Source organism: Diabrotica virgifera, chromosome 3 (assembly GCF_917563875.1).
Source record: "Diabrotica virgifera virgifera chromosome 3, PGI_DIABVI_V3a".
NCBI classification, from domain to species: Eukaryota; Metazoa; Arthropoda; class Insecta; order Coleoptera; family Chrysomelidae; genus Diabrotica; species Diabrotica virgifera.
The window spans coordinates 194,111,271-194,136,329 of NC_065445.1; the positions used below are offsets into that span (position 1 = coordinate 194,111,271).

The following is a 25,059-nucleotide window of genomic DNA, read 5'->3' on the forward strand; positions in this document are numbered from 1 at the left end:
GTATTTACCAGTTTCATTTCTCTGTCCATCTATTATCATCATGAATCTTATTTTCGGTAATGACATTGGGAAATTGTAACAAAATGTCTGAAAATTAATTTAGAAATGGGGTGAATACTATTAAAAAGAAAATTTTATTTTAGTGATAACAAAATATGGAAATATACCAAACATCTAAAAAAAAAACATTGCCTACTAGAATTTTTTAAATAATATCAAAAATATACCAAAACAGTAGATATCTACTAAATGTGGCAACGCTGTTAAGGAGAATGATGCACTTCATTGCACTGGTCACATGACCTAAATAAGAGGGTGCATTCTAAAGTGGTTGGGATAGTCGGTCCAGGCCGTGTTTGGTCGGCGATTGGACTTCTCGGTTGTCTCATCCGTCTATGGTTGGTAATAAGAATAAGGTATATTTTAAGTAATATTGGTAATGTTGTTTAATGCACCATTTTGGTTTTTTTGGGATGTAAAGAAAATAAAAACACAAAATATAAAAAATGCAGGCATTTTCTAATACCTTTAAAAGCACCATCAATACATTAAATTTATACAAAACATCTTTAACATAAATTCTGGCTTTTATATTAAAATTAGATTTTTTAAATATACATATTTTTTGTTAAAAAGGTGATAAAAAATGAGCGCGTGTGTTTTTTAAAGGTGGAATATCCATATTTGACGGTAATCTGAGATGCGTTTATAAATTTCACATCAGGTAATTTTGTTTAAGTCCTTATTTATGTATTTATATAAATTTAAATACCTGATATGCTGTCAAAATAGTTTACTTTTTATATTCGCGGTGTGCAAGTACTTGGAAAGGGAAACGAGAAACGACCGTGCGCGAGTCGCGGAGAAATATTGCAACTATCTTAAATAATTCATATTGTCAATTGAAATTGTCAAATTGACGTATATTTCATACCTTCTGTCATTGACGCAGAAAAATTATATATTGCTCCACAATATTGATATGATATGCAATTATTATATAAAGGTAAATTTAATTAATTGTATTTTGCTTGCAGTACTGCATTTTAATAACTGATTTTATTTACTACATACAATTGTTTACGTTTGCTAAACATAACCTGCATCTTATTTTTTCTTCTTATTATTTTTTTGGACTATGGTCTTGACAATTATCCAGCAACCAGGACTAATATAATTGGCCAATATAATTAAAACTGCGAATAAAAGTACAGAGCGTAGAAATAGAGGTCGCTTTGCCGAACTTGCACGGTCCCAATAGGTAAAAAAACATAACCAGCCCGACTCTTTGAGCAACCATTGCACGCAGTCACTTTTTATAGTCGCTTCAGTTGTCTTATGCAACGCTTAAGGTTGCCTAGGCAACGTCAAGACAACTCAAAAATCGTCCACCAAATTAGTGCAGAATTGGGTCGTCTTCTAGGCAATAACAACGTTGTAACAAAACGTTGCCACGCGGTAGACAACGTTGTCGCGTCGACAAATTGCTACTTGGGTTACCACTTGTTTTTAGTAAAAACTAGGAGTACAATATCAGTACAACTTGACCATATCTTGCCAGGGCCGGTCTCCATTATATTTCTTATACTGCAAAATATTTGTAGATTTCAATTTAAGAAACAAAAACTTTAGGATAAGAAAATTAAATGTAACCATTTATGCATTTCTTAGTATTGAAGAAATTATCTGTAAGAAATTATTGAGTTGTGTTTAAAATACCCGTTTCTTTTATGTGAACCGGTATGTTTAAGTTAATATGATATGTTAACTTTTAAGAAAGATGGCTCAAAGAAATCAGTGTTTTAGGAGAAAAGAAATTGTTCTCTCGGTGATATGCCTATCCGTGACGAATGTTGGCGATCATCATGACAATCTTCACTTTATCTGCAGCAACGCGGAAAACCTGCACAGATGTTGTGTTAAACCAGGTTCTGAGATTCTTTAACCAGGACGTTCTTCCTGGACCTCGCTTTCCAAATATTTTTCCTTGCAGGATGGATTGTAGGAGGGCATATCTAGATTCATTTCGCAAAAAAGGTTTGATGCACTAGAAATGCAAAAAAAAATTAGTCGTTTTATGCTCTTCTTATGGGGGTATTCCGTTTTCCTAAAAATATAACAGCAAAAATAAAGATAGGATCGAATTTTTAAAGTATAAAAAAGGAGTAGAGAGATGAAACTTATTAGAGTTGCACAGCATTAAAGTAATATTAAACAGGAAATTATCATTTTTAATAACAAAAAAACTTTAATATTCAACATAATACATAATATTCGGATATATTTTTCACTCTCATTTTATTGGCATTATACATTTCGCAATTTTTTCAACATCTTCGCAGGCGCTAATCTTTCCTACCGCCTCGAGGCAATCGGTCAGAGATTTTTCTTGATCAGCACTCAGCGTCATGTGCTTCTTGGCTCCTTCTATAAAATTATCTACTACAACGTTCCCGTCTGCATCAAGCGATCCTTTCTTCTCATGGGTACATTTAAAGAAACAAAACACGTTATGGTTCAAAACAACCGGACTCTTCATTAATTCTTCAGCAGTAGCTCCTGATGATTTTATGCATTCTTCAAAACCAGGTATTTTCGTTGGATCCATAAGAGCGGACAAATAGGAAACCTAAAATAACACGTAACTATCAAATAACATTCTGAAATTGTCAATTTAACAAAAAATTTGAAAGTATTACTAGTTCTGTCGCCAGAGGGGGTACAATGGCCTCCTTTATTCAGGTGGACTTACCCACGTTTTTTAATGAATTTTGACCCGAAGAACACGAATTTTTTGGTTAACACTTGATGCGGATGTCGATAAGATTGTTATAAACAAAGAACTTGAGGAATTACATAGCAGCGATTTTTCACAAAACAAAACATTTTTTTTGTATTTATTGGGTTTCTAACATTGGTTTATAACATTGTAAAAAATGTTTTTACAAGTTTTTTCGCAGGATGCATAGTTTTCGAAATAAACACGGTTGAACTTTCAAAAAATGGAAAAATTGAAATTTTTGACCCAAATAACTTTTGATTAAAAATAAAATAGCAATTCTGCTTATCGCATTTGAAAGTTCAAGTCAAATTATATCGGTTTGGATTATTTGCATTGGTAAAAATGATTGTTTTATTGTCAAACAAAGCTATAAGCAAAATAGTGTTTCCTGTGCCCAATATATGCGTGTTAATGCAGGCTACGTAGAAACTGCCTGTTTGTAGGCTCGCCTACTCGTTCGATCTTAAATGAGAAATGCATTGAAAACATCACTCAAGCACTATGTGTTTATAGCTGTGTTTAACAATAAAAAAAATTAATTTTTAGCAATACAAATAATCAAAACCGATATAATTTGACTTAAACTTTTAAATGCGGTAAGCAGAATTGTTATTTTATTTTTTAATGAAAAGTTATTCGGGTTCAAAAATTGTAATTTTTCGATGTTTTGAAAGTTCAACCTCGTTTATCTCGAAAACTATGCATCCTACGAAAAAATTTATAAGAACATTTTTTGCTTAAAGTGGCCCAAAAAATAAAAAAAAATGTTTTGTTTTGCGAAAAATCGTTGTTATGTAATTCCTCAAGTTCTTTGTTTATAACAATCTTATCGACATCCGGATCAACTGTTACTCAAAAAATTCGTGTTCTACGGGTCAAAATACATAAAAAAACTTGGGTAAGTCCATCTGAATAAAGGATGCCGTTGTACTCCCCGGCGACAGGTTTATACATGAATTTATTATTCTTATCATAATGATTATTTCATTCATAGGAGATTCTGACCAATAGAAAGCTACAGAAATCTAAACTAATCAATAATTTTTGATAATTTCCCGTCGTCAAGTATGTTACGTCAGATGCCCTTCGTTGCTACGAAAAAATACATTCAGTGACATTAATGACAATTAATGTTTTAAAAATTATAAAAGTGATGACTTTCAACCGTAAAATATTTATAACAACTGTGTGTTTAATTGTACTAATTTGTACTTACATAAATAAATTACAATAAAATTTTGGTTTTGAACAGTTTTATTCATGAAATAATCGCAACAAATTGCACTCGATCTCTAAAATTAATATAGAATTTTTGCCCTCGTGACACTTTGAAATAATTTCACTCGCCTTTGGCTCGTGAAATTAAAACTGTCAAAGTGACACTCGGGAAAAATTCAATAATTTTAGAGCTCTTGTGCAATTACTACTGATAATCGCAATCGTCATCAACATCGAAAAATACTCGCAGTTAGTAATCACTGTAATCAGGATCGGTTGGATTTTTTTTGAAGGCTACCCTTATTCTCTTTTTTATGTGCCGTCTCCCAATCCGAGGTTGGATATCATCATCACTATCTCTACCGCTACTCTTAAGAGTTTTCTTCAACTTCGTAACTGGATAATTTACCGGTCCCGTAAAATTTTCAATCATGACATTCTTCTTATTTCTGTACTCCTTCCTTCCGTGTTCGTCTTCTTTTGTGCTCATTCTATTTTATCCATCCTTGTGTAACACTACATTTCCAAAGACTGTAACTTATTTCGGTGCCGCCCAAAATCCCGACAGCCAAAATCTCGACAGCCAAAATCCCGACACGCCAAAATCCCACAGGCCAGAATCCCGAAAAATAAAAATCCTGTCAGAGTTTCAAAACTATAATACATAGTATCCATCTAAGCTTTCATTTGACATCCCATTTGCCATTCTACCTGGTATAATGACGGAGAAGTTATATTCGCGGTCGGACGGACAGACGGACAGACAGCATAGGTCAAATTTCTCACCTTTAATACCATCCTTGGATTATAAGCTTTCATTTGACACCTCAAATGTCATTCTACCTGGTATAATGATGGAGGAGTTGTGTTTGCGGAAGGACAGACAGACGGACGGACGTTGATAATTCAAAGTTTTCACATTTTTTCAAAATTAGTGAAAACAATAATGGAAAAATTCTTCGCGAATTAATCAGTTTTAATTTTTTTCCAAGTATGTAGGTTATATTAGTATAATTAGGTAAATACAAATATAAATAATATAAATAAATTTCATGTTTAAAATAACAAATATCATGTTTAAAGTAACTTAACAAAAATAGATGAATACTATGTATTATAGTTTTGAAAATCTGACAGGATTTTTAATTTGTCGGGATTCTGGCCTGTCAGGATTTTGACGTGTCGGGATTCTGACGTGTCGGGATTTTGGCCGTCGGAATTTTGGCTGTCGGGATTTTGGCTGTCGGGATTTTGGGGTAGACCCAACTTATTTATGTGTTCTTCATTCAACGTCCAGCTTTTAATGGTAGGGGAGCATCAGAAAATCACAGGGGAGAAACCTTGTACCATATGAATGTACGCCTACCATATATTGGATCTTAATTTAGGGGAGTTCGTTAAGGGGGTCCGAAAAAAATTATATCCTTAGAAAGGGTGACCCCCTTAGAAAAACTCTAAATCGTCAGATTAAGATAATAATATAAGGTAAGTTAAGTACATGCAGAACAGTGTATATTTAAACAATCTGACGATTTTTACGACGAACCCCGCGATATTTCGCAAAATGAACGGTGTCGTGTGGGGTTACTTTAAAATCTTAAATAGGAGCCCCATTTTTATTGCAGATTTGGATCCGTTACGTAAAAATAAGTAACTTTTATTTGAGATATTTTCGAATTATGGATAAATGGCGCTATAATCGGAAAAAAAGATTGTTGGAAACGGAAAATTACATTAAAAGAATGGAAAGTCCCCACTAAAATGGACAATTTAACTTAACTTTTTTTTGTTTTATTACCTAATCTTCACAACCCAATAGGTTCCCATAAAGCATATTACTTGCCTCCCCTACTATGAGTCCATATTGTAGTATCAAAACACGTAATATCTCAGAACTGTTACTCTTAGTTCTAATATTTATATCCCTTAACGACTGAAGTGGATGTTTCAGGAAGTAGACACTAACATGCGGTATGTCACACCATTGCCTATTCTCCTTTGCTTTTAATATGAGTTTATCTCATATCACTGTATTTGTTTTTTACATCAACTACGGAATGATTCTTCATACTGCTGTAAAATAAAATACTGCTCCAAATAAAATAAACTTTAGTTTTTCAAGAAAATTATGAACGCATGCATAATATTTAACAAAATATAACATGCGGCATGTAAACACTCACTTCAGAAGGCCATCGACCAAGCGAAACGAAGGAAGTCTTCTGGTCCTGACGAAATATCCATAGAAGTGTTACAACTATTAGAGATAATGAAAGTGTTGCGATTATCACATCCTTCTTTAATAAGATATACAGCAGCGGTAAATTACCAGACAACTGGTTAGAATCAATATTTGTAATAACTACTCCCAAGAAAAAGGAATACCAGACAGTGTAGTGACTATCTACTTCAGGGCCCCCGTAAGAACTACTCGCGCCTGTGTGCAAAAAAGGATTTTGGCGCCCCTTGTCATTTTGTGGGCATAGGTATTTTGATAATGTTTTTTTATTTATTTTTTTGGGGTCCGGACAAATAATTTTCGGACCAATAATCCCGGACAAAAAATCCCCACAAATTATCCCTGGACAAAAAATCCCCGGATAAAAGATCCCCGGACAAAAGATCCCGGACAAAAGATCCCCGGACAAATAATCCCCTGACAAAAAATTCCCACAAAAAATCCCGGACAAATATTCCCCACAATTTTTTTTGGACCAAATTTTACCACAAATAATCCCGGACAAAAAATCCCCACGAATTATTTGTTGCCGGATAATTATTCTCTAAATGTTTTCCCGAAATTTTACTAAATTTCGAATTCCAATTCCATGCCGAAATCTTCAAATTTTACATTAATCGTCCAACACTACATGGAATACAATTTTTACTTACACCCAGCTCGACCAAAATGGCCGAGTTGGGCGTACAGAAGAAACTAACTGCGGTAACGCAAATGCATCTAAGTAACTCCTTTGTACAAGTTAGAATAGTGTACATTGTTGTTTAATCTGGCCTTAGAATATGTCATGCCAAAAATGTATCCAAAAATCAAACCGGACATAGCTACTCGGGGAGAGGCCAGATGGGAGAAAGTCTGTAGGACGGCCTAGAAAAAGGTGGAAAGATGCAGTCAGAGGAGATTTGGAGAAAATGGGAGTGAGACAATGGGAAAGAGTGGCACAGGACCGACAAACAGGGAAGGCAATAATAAACGCGGCAAAGACTCTCTAAGAGTTATAACGACATTGATGATGATGATGACTAAATATTTTTGACTTATTATTTGTCCGAGTATTATTTGTCCTAGCTTCAATCCACAGGGTGCCAGGAGGTGCGATGTCGTAGTTGAAAAATTATTTAAACATTTTTTTTAAACAAATTCAAAAAAACATTTATTTCGAACAAATTTTTTTTAGATAACTTGGGTCATTCTGAGTAAAAGAGGTCCCTTGTCATTTTTCTCTAAAATGGATTGTTGTCGAGTTATACGCGATTTAAGATTTGAAAAATGCGAAAATGGCCATATAACTCGACAACAATCAATTCTAGAGAAAAATCACAAGATACCTTTTTTGATAAAAATGACCCAAATTATCTAAAAAAAATTGTTCGAAGTAAAAAAATTATTTTTGTGAATTTGTTTAAAAAAATTGTTTTAACAATTTTTCGACCAAGGTACCACCTGGAACTCTGTGGATTTGTTATAGGACCTTTTTTGAGTAAGTTTTTGCAAAGAAATCTAATCGAAATAATTTTGCTAACGTGGGCAACGACACAGCTTGGACTATAGCGCTAATTGTTAATAATTAAAAACAACAGCTTTGTATTAAAATAATCACAAAAATTTCTTCAGAATGTTGAAGGAGGGGTTTTAAACTTTGATATGGTCGCTTTTTGACTTTTATAATAATAATTTTTAATCGAGTTATTAAGCCTTGAAAATGGTCATCTGCGCATTTTTTTAATTTTAAATTGCATATAACTCGACAAAAATCCATTTCAGTGAAAAACGACAACAGACCTTTTTTACTAAGAAGAACCCAACTAAAAAAATTTGTTCGAAATGAAAAAATTATTTTGTGAATTTGTTGAAAAAAAAATGTTTTACCAATTTTTTGTCCACGGCACCGCTTGGCACCCTATGAATTTGTTATAATGACCTCTTTTAGAGTTAGTTTGTGCAAAAAAATCGAATCGGAATAATTTCGCAAAGGGCGCGACGATACAGTCCGGTCTAATTAGTTATTTGGTAGGTTTGCGATTTTCAAATATTGTCGATTCATCATTTGAGCGCCGCAGAATCGTTCGCTTATCGATGAGATAGAATTACTGCCCACACACTATTGCTCAACCGATGCGTTTGGAATTTTTCCACGAAATCAGCGCATAGTTAGGTATTTCTTATCTACAGTTTGGTATTTTTTATTTTTATAGCGGGATTTTTTATTTTATGTTTATAGAAAGACTAAAAATGTCATCCAAGATCCAAACAAAATAAAACTGAACTATTTAATTTCTCAACTTTTATTTTAAAATTAATTTTTGCTTTTTTATTCTTTTTTGTAAGTATTTTTGCACTTTTTGACCCTCGGTTTTGGCGCCCCTAAAGGATGGCGCCCGTGTGCATTGCACACTTTGCACATAATATATGGTAGCGGGGGCCCTGATCTACTTATCAGTTTAATGAGTCACACGCTCAAAAATTTTAATGAAAATACTACATTCTCGCTATACAATTTTTGTGAGGGGATAACTGGTGACGAACAGTTTGGTTTCTGAAACGGTATGGGTACTCGGGAAGCTCTTTTTTTGCATGCGAATACTCTTACAAAAGAGCATTGAGTTTAGGAAAAATATCTACGTATGCTTTCTAGATTTCGAAAAAGACTTTGATAGAGGCATACATTACTATTTTAATGCTTGTACTTAGTTGGTCTGGACATGTACGACATTAGATTGCTCAGAAATCATTATTACAATCAGACCGCTTGTATTAAGTTGGACCAAGAAGTTTCAGCTAAAGTTTCTATTAAGCGTGGTGACAGAGAGGGATGTGTTATGTGACCAACATTGTTCAATGCCTACACCGAACCAATTTTTGATGAAGCTTTAAATAATAATGGAAGAGAGTCTGGAAGACTTTCAAACCCTGTTGAACGCTGTAAACAACGAATGCATTGCAAAGGGCTTAACAATCAACGCAAAGAAAAGAAAATAGATGGTGGTCAAAAAAATTAATATCGAAGACTCAGTTCTAAAATTAGATAACAAAATCCTGGAAAGGCCGGAACATTTTAGATATCTAGGTTAGGGATGGGAAAAAGCTACCGGTTATAACCTAAAACCGGTTTTAATTCGCAACAACCGGTTTTACCGGTTGTTTTTTTTTGTCCCGGTTATAACCGGTTTTTTGTTTTTAAAGTAATAACCGGTGAAAAACCGAATTCCAGTTACCTCTGGAAAAAATTATCATTTCAGAGAAAAAATGAAGAGATTTCTATCTATTTTCGATCCCAACCATATGTATCATAAATAATATGCGAAATAATTAACTGAAACAATCATAATTTAAATTTTATTTACCAATAAAGAACTGGACGAAAGTGTCACCTCAGCTATTATGAAACAATTAAGTTTTATGATGGTATGGGGATAGTTATTTAGATGAAAATATTTACATAAAATTGTAAGTGATCTGTTTGAAATCGATACTCCAACCATCATCTAATAAAATAAATTGTTTATACTTGAGTATTTGAGACTCTTGTATGAGACGGCCACCTTGTGTAACTTCGCCTCACTTCGTTCTACTTCCATTCTCTGTCGGTCTGGTCAAAGAGATCTTTGTCGGTATCGTACCGCTCTTTGTCGGTATCGCACTTCGAACAAGTGTGTAGAGAGGGTACTTCGGACTTTGGTCAACTTTGGCGAAGTAACTTCGCCGAGAGTGTGGAGCCCGTTTAATGATTGTGAATACTGAATAGCTACGATTAGGAATCTCCGTTATATAATTTTTAAACAATACATAATTATTCTTAGTAATTAAAAGGTATTTAAAAAAAAAAGGTTTCTTTGGTCTGTGTTCGTGTTCATTGAACTGGCAAGAACCACAAGTTCTTATCGACCAGGGAACCATGTTGCTCTTTAAGCACTCCTAACACATTCAATCTTTTAACATCGACTTGGAGTCGCTATAAATATCATATAAGTATCATGTAAACCATATTTCTCGATATAATTGATGATTCGACCGTTACTTGATGGAAGTTCATTTTATCTCACAATAAAACACTGAAAACTTTTGTTTTCTATACTTCCACAAAATTTATTATTTACAACTATGTGACTACAGCTGTTTCGGCAGAGTGCCTTTCTCAAGTGATATAATTTACAATGTGTTTGCCCTTTTAAGTATCTAACTGAAGAGGTTGAGGAGTGGGGAGCTGTTTTTCTCGAGTTGGTCATTCAGAATTATATCTGTATTTTTCAGTTTATTAATTTCCATAGATTCTAAAAAAGATAGCTTAAGGCCTTTATTTTGGATATGCAGAATTTGAAACTCTTCATTGAAAGAATGATTATGATCTAGAAGGTGAAGTGCGTATGTAGAAGTGTCTGTTTTTCTATTGTTGAAAGCCCTTTTGTGTTCTGCTATCCGTTTGTCAAAAGTTCTGCCAGTTTGACCGATGTACGTTTTCGGACAGTCACCACAAGTTAGTTTGTACACACCACTCTGTAGTTGCTTTCTCTTTCGGCTTTTATTGTTCTTAATATATTTGCTTAATTTGTTGTTAGTTCTGAAAGCTGGTATTATTCCTTTCTTTTTTATTTTTTTATGTATCCGGCTATTTTTGTTGTTATCTTGCCAGTAGAGCAGTATATATGAGAGAGCAGAAGGTACTGGGTTCTTTCTGTGGTGGTGGATACACTAATTTCAGGGCTTTCTTATGGAGTTTTTTATTTAAACTTTTGTTAACTGTTTGTTCGTTATAGCCGTTGTCTACTGCTATTTGTTTAATGATGTTTAGCTCTATCTCTAAGTTATTTTTTGTCATGGGAATTTCTGTCAGTCTATGTATCATGCTATGGTAGGCTGCTAATTTTTTGTTGTGTAGGATGGGATGATGAATTGTGTATAGTTGTGTCAGTATGGGTAGGTTTATGATATATGGAGAACTCATGTTTGTTGTGTAGTCTGGTAATCGTTACATCTAGTAAACTTTCTAGATGTAACGATTACCAGACTACACAACAAACATGAGTTCTCCGTATATCATAAACCTACCCATACTGACACAACTATACACAATTCATCATCCCATCCTACACAACACAAATTAGCAGCCTACCATAGCATGATACATAGACTGACAGAAATTCCCATGACAAAACATAACTTCGAGATAGAACTAAACATCATTAAACAAATAGCAGTAAACAACGGCTATAACGAACAAACAGTTAACAAAATTTTAAATCAAAAACTCCATAAGAAAGCCCTGAAATTAGTGTATCCACCACCACAGAAAGAACCCAGTATCTTCTGCTCTCTCACATATACTGGCAAGATAACAACAAAAATAGCCAGATACATTAAAAAGAAAGGAATAATACCAGCTTTCAGAACTAACAACAACTTAAGCAAATATATTAAGAACAATAAAAGCCGAAAGAGAAAGCAACTACAGAGTGGTGTGTACAAACTAAATTGTGGTGACTGTCCGAAAACGTACATCGGTCAAACTGGCAGAACTTTTGACAAACGGATAGCAGAACACAAAAGAGCTTTCAACAATAGAAAAACAGACACTTCTACATACGCACTTCACCTTCTAGATCATAATCATTCTTTCAATGAAGAGTTAGTTTCAAATTCTGCATATCCAAAATAAAGGCCTAAAGCTATCTTTTTTAGAATCTATGGAAATTAATAAACTGAAAAATACAGATATAATTCTGAATGACCAACTCGAGACAAACAGCTCCCCACTCCTCAACTTCTTCAGTTAGAGACTTAAAAAGGCAAACACATTGTAAATTATATCACTTGAGAAAGGCACTCTGCCGAAACAGCTGTAGTCACATAGTTGTAAATAATAAATTTTGTGGAAGTATAGAAAACAAAAGTTTTCAGTGTTTTATTGTGAGATATTTCTCGATGTTACCAATTTCATAAGGTTGCTAGTTTCATGTACTAAGCAGAACGCACTGAAGATGATCTGATCTAGATCGAAAACGTTTTGCAGATCCTTTTGGATGACTTTTAATAATTTTTAATAAACTTTTTATACCATTGTACAAATGAAGTTTTTTACTTCTGTATGATTTTTTAATTATGGTATACAGCCAGCTACTGGGATTTTCCCATTGGTTTTATCATAATTTAAAAATAAAAATCGAATTGTTTCGGGATTTTCCCTTAAAGTCGCCTTTTTACGAAATAACGAATTTATTTCAAACATTTGTATCACACTGTATGTATATAGCGAATACATACATACAATGTGCTTAAGGTATTGGATGGATGGAGTGATGAAATATCAGTTGAAGGAAAATCAGTAACCTCAGATATGCTGACGATACATTAACAACTGTTTCAAAACAAAAAAATGCAAAACATAATGAGGCGGCTAGAGGACAAAAGCAAACGGTATGGGCTAATGCCAAATAGGAGGAATTCAAAAATCATGATAATAGACCGAGCATAGAAAAATTTTCAGCATTATTAAACAGATCGGTGATTTGGAAGTAGTACAGAGTTTCATATGCCTGGGGTCTCTTAAAACAGGCGAAGGGGGATATGACAGATAGAAACGTAGAAGGCTTACTACCGCAAGATCGGCTACAATGAAGGTTATAACAATTTGGACTCAAACTCAATCATAACAGCTCACACAAAATTAAGACTAATAAGAGCACCCATTTTTCCCATCGCTACGTCTGAATCTGAAATATGGACCATAAAGAAACCAAATAAGAACGAAATAGAGGCTTTTGAGATGTCGGTACACCGCCGCAAGTTGAGAATATCTGGGTTAAACACTGAACAAATGTGTCAATAATACAACAACCCAATATAAAAGATAGGTTGCTTAAACAAATACAACAGAGATACTTACAGTATCTTAGACACATTTCCAGAAGAACAGGTAGGTACGATGGAAAAACTTGTCATCGAGGACAATGTTGAAGGAAAAAAACTGAGGTGACGGCCCCAAGCCGTTGAATGGATCAAAGAAAAACGCTGATCAATCGAGAACTTCTAGAGGACGAACAACTAGCCCTGAACAGAGAACTATGGAAAGAATAATTGTTGGCGCCATTACATCCCTATGAGTGATTAAGGGCCGAGGAGGAGGAGAGATATGTGGTAAATTAACTTAATCCAAGTGATTATGTAATGACCAAAAAACATTTTATTACGGGTAAATATAGGTGAGGAATTTTTTGAAGAAAATTGACAATTGTGTGACCAAAAACCGAAATATTTTTATAAGTTTAATTAGGGGTAACCAATGATAATGATGGTGATGATCGATTGTGCATACGAAAATAAATAATAGTGTTTTGTTGATTATTATAATAAGGACCACTTACGCATATTGTGAGAGTTATCGCTAATAAGAAAATTGTTTTCGCCATCGTGCAATTTACTAAATTTATTTTTAATGTTGCAAAAAGCAAAACATGTTTATATACATTCGATATTTTTACAATTGATTTCATTAAAGCAAATTATTTCGTCGTTTACATCCGTCATTTTTATTTCAAGTGATATAATTTATATAATTTGCAATTTTATTATAATATTTATCTAATTGAATTCGTTATTTTTTCATCGGATAGATGTGTTATGTAAACAAGGCAGACCTTTTGTATCGAATAATTCGTTAAATCTAATAATTTGATACTATTTATAATTTTTTTAATTATTCTTTTTCTGTAGTTTATTGTAGAAGTCTCGGTCTCCCCGTCGCGTTTACTTATATCTGGTGCGTAGACTGATATGATGTGAAGTTTAGTGTTTTCCATATTCAAAGTCGTCATCAGGATTCTATGGTTGATATATTCGATATTTTCTATGCTCTTTTCAAATTCCATGTAGATTATAAGCCCACTCCTAAGCTAGCATAGTCCCCCTTGGTTTTTTCCGTTCTATATGAGTAGGAAATGTTGATATATTGAAATTCTTTTTCCTTTCCTTCTGGTTTCGGAGAGCGCGCATAAATCTATTTAGTGGGTGTTCATTTCTATTAGTATCTCTTGGTCTCTATTTGTCCATGACTTAATGTTCCAGCATGCTATTCTTAATTCTTTATCCTATTTCGTAGTCCTATTCTTTGCTAGAGTCGTAGTCGTCTTGAAAAAATGTTTCTGTCCGGTACCCGAAGCTTGGTGATCGGTTCTATGAGCATTTTGGTTTTTACCGTGGTAGGTCGCTAGCCTCACCCTCGAACCCTCCTCGTTTATCCCGGCTTGGGACCAGCAACCCGTTGCAGAGATACTCAGTACACCCAACAGCAGGCAGGCGGAGTTTTGTACCAGACCAGTTAAGGACGAGTATAATAACAATACCTATTTATACACAAGAGCGGAAACAGCAAAGATCCTAGCAACTACCGTACCATCACCTTGCTGAGCACAACTCTTAAACTAAACTAAAAATACACAATTAGTGAGGAACAACAAGGTTTTCGGAAAAATAGGTCCACAATAGACGCCATATTCATACCAGAAAAATTGCTGAGAAAGCACTGGAATAGAATAAACCTGCATTTATGTGCTTTATAGATCTGACTAAGACCTTCGATTGTGTAAGATTGGAAGATGTGCTAATATTGCTAAAGGAGAAAAATCAGCCCAACAAGATGATAAGCATAATTAAAGACATTAATACGAAGAACAAAACCAGAATAAAAGTCGAGAATGAACTAACATCGGAAGTAGAAATCAACTCGGGAATCAGATAAGGGGACAGCTAATTTAGTAATGGGCAAAATCATAGAAAACATTAAAGGTACTGGAAAAGGATATACGATGGCAGAAAAACAAATAAAAATCCTCTGTTATGCTGACGATGCGATCTTAATCTCCGATAACGAGGATAACCTACAGCGAATGGCACAAACTTTCAATACAGTGGCGAAGAACTACAACATGAAAATATCAACAGCTAAGACAAAATCCCTGGTAGTGTCAAAGGAACCCATAAGATGCAAATTAGTAACTAACAGTTGAAACTTATTGAACAAGTCTCGATATTCGAATATCTGGGAGTCGAAATATGTAGATATGGAGATGTTAAAGAGAGCGTCCGAAAGCAAGCAAATAAAGACAATTACGTGTCCGGACGTCTGAGGGATGTCATCCGTAGAAAAAAAGATATGAGGCTGGAAGGGAAAGTACGCATATACAAATAATGTTTAAGACCGATCATGATGTACGCGATAGAAACAAGATGTGACACAGCAGAAACCAACAGTGGCGGCTCGTCAGAGGAGGCAAGGGAGGCTCAGCCTCCCCATAAATTTTTTACACACTCTATACTGTTTTGTTTATCATGAATCGCGAAAACAACAATTACTCTCACTATTATACAACGTGTAAATTCCATATTATCACTAATTATCCATACGTACGGAGCATTAGCATTAGAACGCATGATCGCGTCTCAGTTTTATTACATATTATTGTAGGCAGGACCCTGGGTTATCCCGAGATGCACGAACGGAGCCGAGAAGCCCAGCATTCTCCGTTGCTAATGCTCCGTGCAGCGCAGCAGGCGTTTACGGAGACCCGGTCTCCTAACAGTGGCATCTACGGCGCCATCACACGCTGCCCGGAGATATACCAAGGGAGGCAGAATAGCTTCTCAGCTCCCTTGGGTGGTTGGGTGCGTCTCAGGACAACGAATTTTAGGGTCCTGACTAAAAATAATGAAAATTCTAAAAGTGCGAATTTTGTTATGAAATTTGGTATGTGGGGTTATAATAATATTTGGAACAACTTGCTCAAATAACTTTTTCCGATATCTTTAACTCAAAGCAAAATATCGGTAATTTATCGTGTTTTTGAATTCGCAGTAGGCCGCGTTTAGAATTAAAAAAATTCAGTTGAGTATCTTAAAAAAATTGAAGCTTCATTATGTATGGACTGCAAAACTTCAAATCTGTATTTATTTTGATATGCATAGGTATCTATTTACAAATAGATGGAATTGTTAACAAATAAACGACACAAACTTTGGTATTAAACTTTTACTATTAGACTAACTATTAGACTACATGAAATGTAAATAAAAAATGGTCAAAAGATGGGGCCTTAAATTACATTTTTTGGCGCATTTTTTTGCTAGTGCAAATTTATCTAGATATTTTACAGTTAGGTATAGCCTCCCCTATTGTAAAAATCACGAGCCGCCACTGGAAACCAAGAGGATAGTGAGAACATCAAAAATGAGAACGTTGAGGTCAATAACTGGGAAAACACTGAGAAACAGAATACCGAACGACAGAATAAGAGATCTCTGTAAAATAAAAGATATAGTACGGTGGGAAAGACAGAGACGACGAGAGTGGAATCAGCATGTCACGAGAATGGACAGCGAAAAAATAGCCCGTATAACCAGGGATTCGAAGCCAACAGGCAAGAGACTAATAGGAAGACCCTTTAAAAGGTGGCGAGGTAGCTGGCAGTCAACATCGCAGCTACAAATACAAGCTCAAAATCGGTTAAGAACGGGCCAAGAGGCCTAATATAAGAAGGAGAAGATTTTTTTTATTTCTTTAATTTTTTTATTTCTTCTTCTCGTTTATCCCAAGCACAGTATTTACCATGTGTTGATCATCTTCATATTTGTGATTTGATGCCGCACTTACATGCGGTGTTTCTGATTTTTCCAGTTCATTTTCCTGTCCGTGATGAATTTGTTACTCTGAGGACACTCTAATTTCTGCTTTTTCCAAATAACCTTTGCCACTGTTTCAAATGTTTTGATTTTTTTATGGTTTTGCACTCAGTGAACGACTGGATGGTTGTGTATTAGCCACCGATATACGAAAAAACCAAACATTCTCTATAGTTCGTTTTTACCAGCAAGTTCTGTCTGAAAAGACCTTCTTCTTCTTCTTTTTTTTTGTATGGACATGACTCTGTCTGTTTTTTCAATGTGCCTCTAGTAAGTTGTCGTTCCATCGCTTTCCCACTGACCGTCTACCTATTGGGGAACCGTCTCTCGCTGTCCTTACTACTTTATTTCTTGTCATCCGGCTTATGTGGTCATTCCATTCTATTCTTCTGTTTCTTACCTAATTATTAATATTGTCCACCTTGCATCTCCGTCGTATATCTGTACTTCTAACTCTGTCCCGTAGAGTCTTACCATCGATTTTTCGGAGGGTTTTCATCTCTGCTGTTTCGACCAATCTTTTTGTCCTCTCTTTGTCGGGTCGCGTTTCTGCCGCGTATGTCATTATTCGTCTGATGACTGTTTTGTAAATTCTGCCTTTCATTTCTTTTCCGATATTTTTATTTCTCCATATTGTGTCATTCAGGCAACCTGCGGCTCTGTTTGCTCTATTCACTTGATCTTCCACTTCTGTTTCGAACCTTACGTAGCTAGATAGTGTGATGCCTAGATACTTAAATTTCATCACTTGTTCTATTAGCTAACCCTCTAGCTCCAATTTACATCTTATTGGATTTGCTGTTATAACCATGCATTTTGTCTTTTTTGGGGAAAGGAACATGTTAAATTTTCTGGCTGTTATGTTAAATTGGTGCAGCATACGTTGTAAATTATCTTCACTTTGAGAGACTAGTATTGCGTCGTCTGCATGGCAGATTATTTTAAGCTGTTTTTCTCCCATTTTCTATCCTTTTTTAGTTCTTACTTTTTTTATTATTTCATCCATGATCAAGTTGAACAATAAAGGACCCAATGGATCCCCCTGTCTTATCTCATTTTTCATCATCAGTAGCTCGACAACCCTTTTTGAGTCCTGGCTTGTTCTAGGATTTTCCGCCATTCTGTCCTGTTCCTTGCTTTGTTCTTCCAGTGAATAATCTCAAGTGTTTTCAGATCTTGTTCCACTTGTTCCATGTATCTAAGTTTGGGTCTTCCCTTTGACCTTCTCCCTACTGGTGTTTGTCTGAAATGTAGTTCAAAATTATATCTTCTGCGCCATACGTCATTTTTTTTCACCCCCTTATATATGTGTCTGAGGATTTTTCGTCCAAACGTACCTAATAAGTTCTCATCGCTTTTCGACAGTGTCCATGTCTCTGATCCATATATAAGGACCGGTTTTATCAGGGTTTTGTATATTTTGCATTTGGTTTTTCTCGTGATGTTGTTAGATCTTAGATCTTTAATTAGTCCATTATATGTTTTATTAGCAATATGTATTCTTCTTTTAACTTCTTCGCTGACATTGTTATCTGCGGTAAATAGTGAACCTAGATATGTAAAAAAATTTACGTTTTCGATGTTATAGTCTCCTATTGTCAGATTCTGTAGGTTTCTTTGGCCTGTCGATTTGCTGGCCTTCATGTATTTGATTTTTATTTCATTAATATTTAGGCCACTGTTTTGTGCCGCTCTTTCTATCGCTTCTAATGCTTCTATCATTTTACTTTTGCTTCTAGCTATGATATCAACATCATCTGCAAATGCCAATATCTGTACACTTTTTGTTATTATTGTTCCTCTGGTATTGACTTTTGACTCTCTAATTATTTTTTCTAATGTGATGTTGAATAGAATAGAGGATAGGGCATCTCCCTGCGGTAGGCCCGTTCTAACATGGATTGTATCTGTAAGTGCGTTTTGAATTCGAATTTTGCTTTGTAGTTTAAGTGTTTATTTTACTATATCAATGAGTTGAGTTGGAATATTAAACTCTTCAGGGCGCGGATCAGAAATTCTCTATGGATACTATCATAGGCACTCTCAAATCAATGAAGAGTTAATGTGTGTCTATATTAAATTCACTAGTATTTTCCAAGATTTGCCTCAAGACGAAGATCTGATCTATTGTGGACTTCTGCCTGCAAAAACCACATTGATATCCCCCAACTATTAGTAGATAAGTAATGCCGAAATGGTGCCACATAGGGAAATCAATGCGTTAGAGAGAGAGCGTTTTATCAATGTGTGGGAGAGAGACAGATGATGTGACACGCCCCGACGCTCCGTGGAAGGAATCTACTAACTTATAGTTCAACTTTTATCCGCTAGACGTCACTAGTAGTCACTAATCAGCCGCCATTGTTCCATAATATTTTTGCCGCATGTCCGACGTGTCGTCGAAGGAATCTACTGACTTATAGTTCAACTTTTATCCGCTAGACGTCACTAGTAGTCACTAGTCATCCGCCATTTTTCCATAATATTTTTATAAATTATGTAGCTACCAAAAATCTTCTTTTCCGCAACTGTCAAATCTTGTCGCAGTTGCCACTGTCAAATCTTCTTTTTCACAGTGTGTCAAATCTTCTTCTTTGTGCAAATATACCTTTCGTTTATAATGTTATTTACCATTGTGTTTCAGATATCGTTCGCCAGTTTTTATCCAAAGTAATTTACACACATGAAGAGTATAGTTAGAAGTAGTAGAAGTTATTAAAGGTATAAGTAAAAGAGCTATGACAGTTCTGGCCATTTGGTGGAGGCGTCCCATGTTATTTCTTATGGGAAAACGAATAAAATCGCTAAGGTTCATTCTGCTCGTTTTTGTCTCGTTTTGTTGTGGAGGCGCGACGGCTCGTAGGATCGTGAAGTGTGAGGGGTCGTTGAAAAGTATAGGGGGTAACGAATACGTTAACACAAAAAACAAACGCAAAGATATTATCAAAAGGGCATTACTACATATCTCCGTTGTTAGTGGTCTGATTTTAATGATTAAAACGTTAAATGAAAGAGGAGGGTGTAGCGAATACGTTAAGATAAAAAACAACCACACATAGACAATATCAAAACGGCATTACAGCATATCTTCTTTGCTAATGATCAGATTTGACGTATGGGGTGTCAAATGAAAGCGGTGGCGACACAGAAGCCAACTGTCAATTCTTCTTCTGTCAACGTTCAACATTAACTGTCAATTCTTCTTCTTCTTTTCCGTATAGTGCCTAACAGAAAGTGACGTGAATGGCGTGACGCGAATGACGTGACGTGAATAACGTGACGCGAATAACGTGACGCGAATGACGTGACGTGAATAACGTGACATTTGAACGTGAATGATGTGACATTTACGTGACATTGATCAACAATGACCAGAGGGTTGTAAGAACTCATCGCTTATCTCAAGATCTCTTCTTCTTCGTGCCCGAAGAAGTGATCAACAATGACCAGAGGGTGTAAGAACGTTGTCACCTGTTGTCACCTGTGTGTCACCTGTATACCTGTATGACGCAAACCTATTGTCACCTGTGTGTCACCTGGATACCTGTGTGTGTGTCACCTGTATACCTGTATGACGCAATGATTGCATGAAGAAGTGATCAACAATGACCAGAGGCTTGTAAGAAGTGGTCGTTTTTCTTCTTCTTTCCCGAAAGAGGACCACCCTGTACGCTGAGTGCAAAAGTGGTCGCTTATCGCTAGATCTCTTCTTCTTTTCAGTAAAAAAGTATAGGGTGGTCGCCCGGCCTAGCCTAGCCTAGCCTCATCTGTATTCTTGAAACTCAATTGGTGGTAAAATAAAACAATATAAATAGATGAGAACAAATTTCATTTTCAATATATGATTTAAGCAAAAATTTTCTTCTATTCAAATAGAACCAGACATGAAGCTAGCCAAACAACATACCACGCTTGATGTGGAAAACACTTAATTTTAACAATTATTGTTGAAATTGTAAAGAGAAAATTCGAATCTTCATGTAATATAAGACTTGATCAGTAAATAAGGTGTTTAAATAAAAACCAAAAAAAAATCTTAAACATATTTATTAATACATAGAAAAATTATAACGGTATTACAGTAGAAGAAAACCAGTGTCGTAGACGATCCACATTTCTTTCGGTGCATGAAAATAGTCCAACAGCGTGGCAAGGGTTTGTAGCAGGACCAACGTTTCCAGTAGCAAGAGGCGTACCATCAAACTTGCAAACATCAATAATAAGGGGAAAAACTCCAAAAATGTGACATTTCTTGCTTAAAAATGCTGCCTTTTGTTCTCCTCGGACATATATGTAATCAGCGGCATACAACAACTTGGTTTCAAGTATTTCATTTAGTTTGGACAATTCTACATCTCCATCAGAATATCGAATACCAAGCAGTTTTTTCTCCACGTATGATGCAGTCTTCTTATCCTCATTACTTAGCGCATTGAATGGTTTCGGAGGTAAAAAGATGTAATGGCTTCGTTTAAAACCTATTTCGATGGTAAGTTCTTTGGGAACAAACCACCCGTCCACATCGAATCCCTGAATATCTACGAATGCTACTCTCATGATGACTGCTCGTGTACTACTGACACTTTCTGCGCCTAATTTAGACTTTTTACAATTTCGGTAAGAGGGAAGTACTCCATTACACAGTCGTGAATTATAATACAATAGGCCTTGGTGTTGTCGGGAAAACCGTTATTCGCTTCAATATCGAGTTTTACGTCAACAGTGGATGCTTTCATGCTTTCTTCTTGTTTTGAACAATCGATGACGAACAATGCATGATGCTGGAAAGCTGAGAAATCGAGTAGAGGTCGCTTTTGTGTGGAATGTGCGTAGCTGGGATGAAATTCGGTATAGTTGAAATAGGCCTCGTTGTAGTCAGTTTTGCTAAAATCCAACTGCATTCTCTCGTTCGGAAAATATTCTCCATTTAAGGATAATCTAATACTTTGGATGCTGACATTATCAAATAAGGTAGGATCAGCTTTGATTGTGTTACGCTTTCCCGTTTGAAAGAAAACAATAACATAACGTGGTCTTTCAACTGATGTGCTAGTTTTAACGGCCCAAACTTCACGTCTAGCACCTTTGGTAATGGTAGGCAATTCGTGCAATTCCCACTTTCTAAACGGAATAACTATAGGGCGATCTTCTTGAATGGACGTCATTAGTTGTAGTTTAATTTCATCGTTGGGATATATGTGCTTCACTCTGAGCTCAATGTTGGTGATGTTAATCTTTGCTGTTGTAGCTGCATCTGTAATAATTAAACAATCGTTGTCGTTTCGAGCTCGAACTAGTCTTATTGTTTGACGACCACACGTAATCATTGGATAATCGTTGAAAATGTTAAAAATGTGCTTAAGAGGCATCTGTATGTTGAATGAAGTATCGTTTAGAATGGGATTATTAGGGTAATTCCAACCTGCCATAACCATATACTTGGAATCTTCCTGATTGTAACATGTCATAGCACGTACAGCACTTACGATACCAGGATCCCGCACTGTTTCCATCTCCCGTGCGCTTTCGCTGTACGTACACGAATCGAACAGAAAAGCACCCACATTATTTGCTAGCGTGATTGTTCCAGATCCCGCTTTATCGACGAGTGATCCTTTAATGCATAACAAGGTTTCGCTCATTTCAAAAAACGAGTCAACTTGATTAATGCTGAATTCAACAATATCATTGCAGTTGAATGATTTAATGAATGGTGCATATGTTCGGTATTCAGCCTTTCGAATCGATTCATCAAACATTGGCTTACGATAAATATCGAATATTGGAGGCATTACTACGCTGTCTGAATGTTCTTGATTTTCATACACTGTCGTCATTTTTTTAGTTTAAAACCAAGTGATTGTAAAACCAATTTTTTTGCGAACGTAAGATGTTTACTCTGAGACGGTTGTAATGGTGTTCTGTGGATACGATGTTGCCACTTAGACGGTTTCACAACTAATGGTGTTCTTGGAGCAGTAGATGGCCTTATTACTAGGCCCATTTCCCTCGTGATCTAAGTTCCAAAACCAACGTGCTCTCTTCTCCTCTAAAGTTTACAGGTCGTCCTTCTTGATCGAGAGCCAAGACAGTGATATTGGTAAGTTCACGCTGTGGCACAACGGGTAAATACAACAAATTGTGAGGAGTTTCGTCAATTGCGTACCCAGGATTCGATTGTATGACAAATTCGTAGATCGTGTGACCAGGTCTGTTACCGTCGAAGGCTCCGGTACTAATGTTACATTCAAAGCGTATGCTAGATACTTTAATAATCCTAACAGGTAGATCCGAAGAATACGTCTTTCCGGGATTGAGTATTGTCGGAGAAAATCCCAATACTGTACCAAGACTATCTGGTTGCTTAAACGAAATCTTATATTTGCTAAATATCTGACACTGCAACGTGTTGTGGTTAGGTTTTAGACTAAATATCGTTTCCGGTTTAAGCTCATTGTCGGCACCCAGTTTCTTTTGTATGTATTCTTCAATATCGGCAATTTCATAACATCCGTCGGGAAAAGCAAATTTTGTCAATTGGTTTTTGTCATTGTAGTAATAAAACTTGTTATTTTCAATGTTTGGTATACTGTTGTAGGAATGAAAGGCACGAAGAGCTATTTCATAATCTTTGTTCGGATCCAACACGATTGGTGTGGAAGGTTGAAATGAAAATGTATAATTGGTACTAACTACTCTCAACAACTGCGACATGATGACTGATTGAATTCAAAGGATTAATAGGTTATATAGTGGAATAAAAATCAATGTTATGTTCGCATATTTTTTATTTGTTCTAAAGCAAGTTTACATAAATGGCAAGATGCTTGAGAATCGGCTGGTCCATCCCAGTGAGTCCTCCAATCTGGCCTGTTGTAATGTACGAAGCACGGAAGTAGTATCTGCAAGTTCCATTCTCCTCGATATTCCCCAGGCAATTTATGCCATATATATAACAATTCTATAGGTTCTACAGTTCGTATAATATAATCTAGCGGTATTAATTGTAGTTCTTCTTTACTGAATTCTTCAAAACGTTTTTTGTGAAACATATGATCCATAAGCAGTTCCATACCTTTAATATGCTCCATTATATAAAAACTTTAAGCATAAATGTCCACAAATGATTTGATTGAACCTCTGATACTGATGATTATTGTAGAAAATTCTGGCACGTACACCCAGATATTTCACAAGTTCTTTGGTCGGCTTCAGATTACCAAATGAATCGAAATACTCTACGTCGTCGTTTATCTTTCTATATGCTACCCAATGTGTTCCGTTATGTGTTGACACATCCAAGTTAACTATTGCACATTCTCGTTGTCGAGGACCGTCTCTAGGCAGAGTGTCATTCATGAAAACTCCTCGAAAATGCGGTATTTTAAGCATTTTTGCGTAATGTGCAATGTCCAAGTCGTACAGCGGACGATTGGGTAGCTTTATTGGAAGTTTTTTTTCATATACAAGCCGAATCCACCTCTGGGTTTCTTACGCAGGTACAGACCTGAGCCGATGTGTTCCATCGCCTTATTATGACGTATGTCTTCATCCAATTTCTTTTGGGCATTCTTTGCGTCAACCACAGTCTTCGCCACCCCTGCTGCACCGCCGGCTAAAGCTCCCAAAGCAGAAAGACCTGCAAATAGAGGTATGAGGGGTAGGAAACCTCCAGATTTTAGTGGCAATACTCGTGGAACATCAATTTTTTTTCGACCGCCAAGTCTTTTGATTATGGATTTTGCAATTCGTACAGCCGTCAAAGCAGTATCTTGTAACGATGCTCCTCTCTTCATGGACTTTGCAATTTGTGAGACAACATCGCGATTAAAAGAATAACGTCCCTTTCTTCCACGACGAAGTCCCATTCCCAACTTTCTTTTCGTCTTCATTCCACCGGTTACAAGTAAAGCAGCAGTTTTTTCACCAATGCTAGCGTCTTTCGATTTAACTCGCTCCCAGGCTCTATTTTCCAATTCTTTATCGGCCTTGTGGCGTTCTTCGAGAGATGAATGCTGCGAATAAGCGATATCGTGCTGTTTACACGCTGCGTCTAATGGATTAATTCCTGGATCTCCGCGTGCAAGACGTTTTTTTAGTTTTGTTCCAGGTCCACAATACTGATAACCACCAGGAATATGAAGCTCAAACG

At 35.9% G+C, this 25,059-nt stretch overlaps 2 protein-coding genes across 2 annotated transcripts; both read right to left on the bottom strand.

Annotated features, from left to right (window-relative positions):
- Positions 1 to 2,210: 2,210 nt before the first annotated feature.
- Positions 2,211 to 13,730, bottom strand: LOC126882460 (uncharacterized). The gene is made up of 2 exons (XM_050647421.1): positions 13,598 to 13,730; positions 2,211 to 2,629 (listed from the first exon to the last, which is right to left on the bottom strand). The coding sequence occupies exons 1-2, from the start codon at positions 13,724 to 13,726 to the stop codon at positions 2,294 to 2,296; spliced, it is 465 nt and encodes a 154-aa protein (XP_050503378.1). The 5' UTR covers positions 13,727 to 13,730; the 3' UTR covers positions 2,211 to 2,293.
- Positions 13,731 to 21,499: 7,769 nt separating this feature from the next.
- LOC126882666 (uncharacterized) lies at positions 21,500 to 22,744 on the bottom strand. Its single transcript, XM_050647640.1, has one exon. It carries the CDS (start codon positions 22,742 to 22,744, stop codon positions 21,500 to 21,502), a length of 1,245 nt encoding a protein of 414 aa, XP_050503597.1.
- Between the last annotated feature and the right edge of the window lie 2,315 nt (positions 22,745 to 25,059).

Bases quoted from the DNA above. Each gene is read 5' to 3' on its own strand.
- LOC126882666 (XM_050647640.1), bottom strand. From the start codon at position 22,744: ATGACGACAGTGTATGAAAATCAAGAACATTCAGACAGCGTAGTAATG.
- LOC126882460 (XM_050647421.1), bottom strand. From the start codon at position 13,726: ATGAAATCAATTGTAAAAATATCGAATGTATATAAACATGTTTTGCTT. The intron at 2,630-13,597 runs GTAAGTGGTCCT...GTGTTATTTTAG, and splicing joins CGATAACTCTCACAATATGC to GTTTCCTATTTGTCCGCTCT.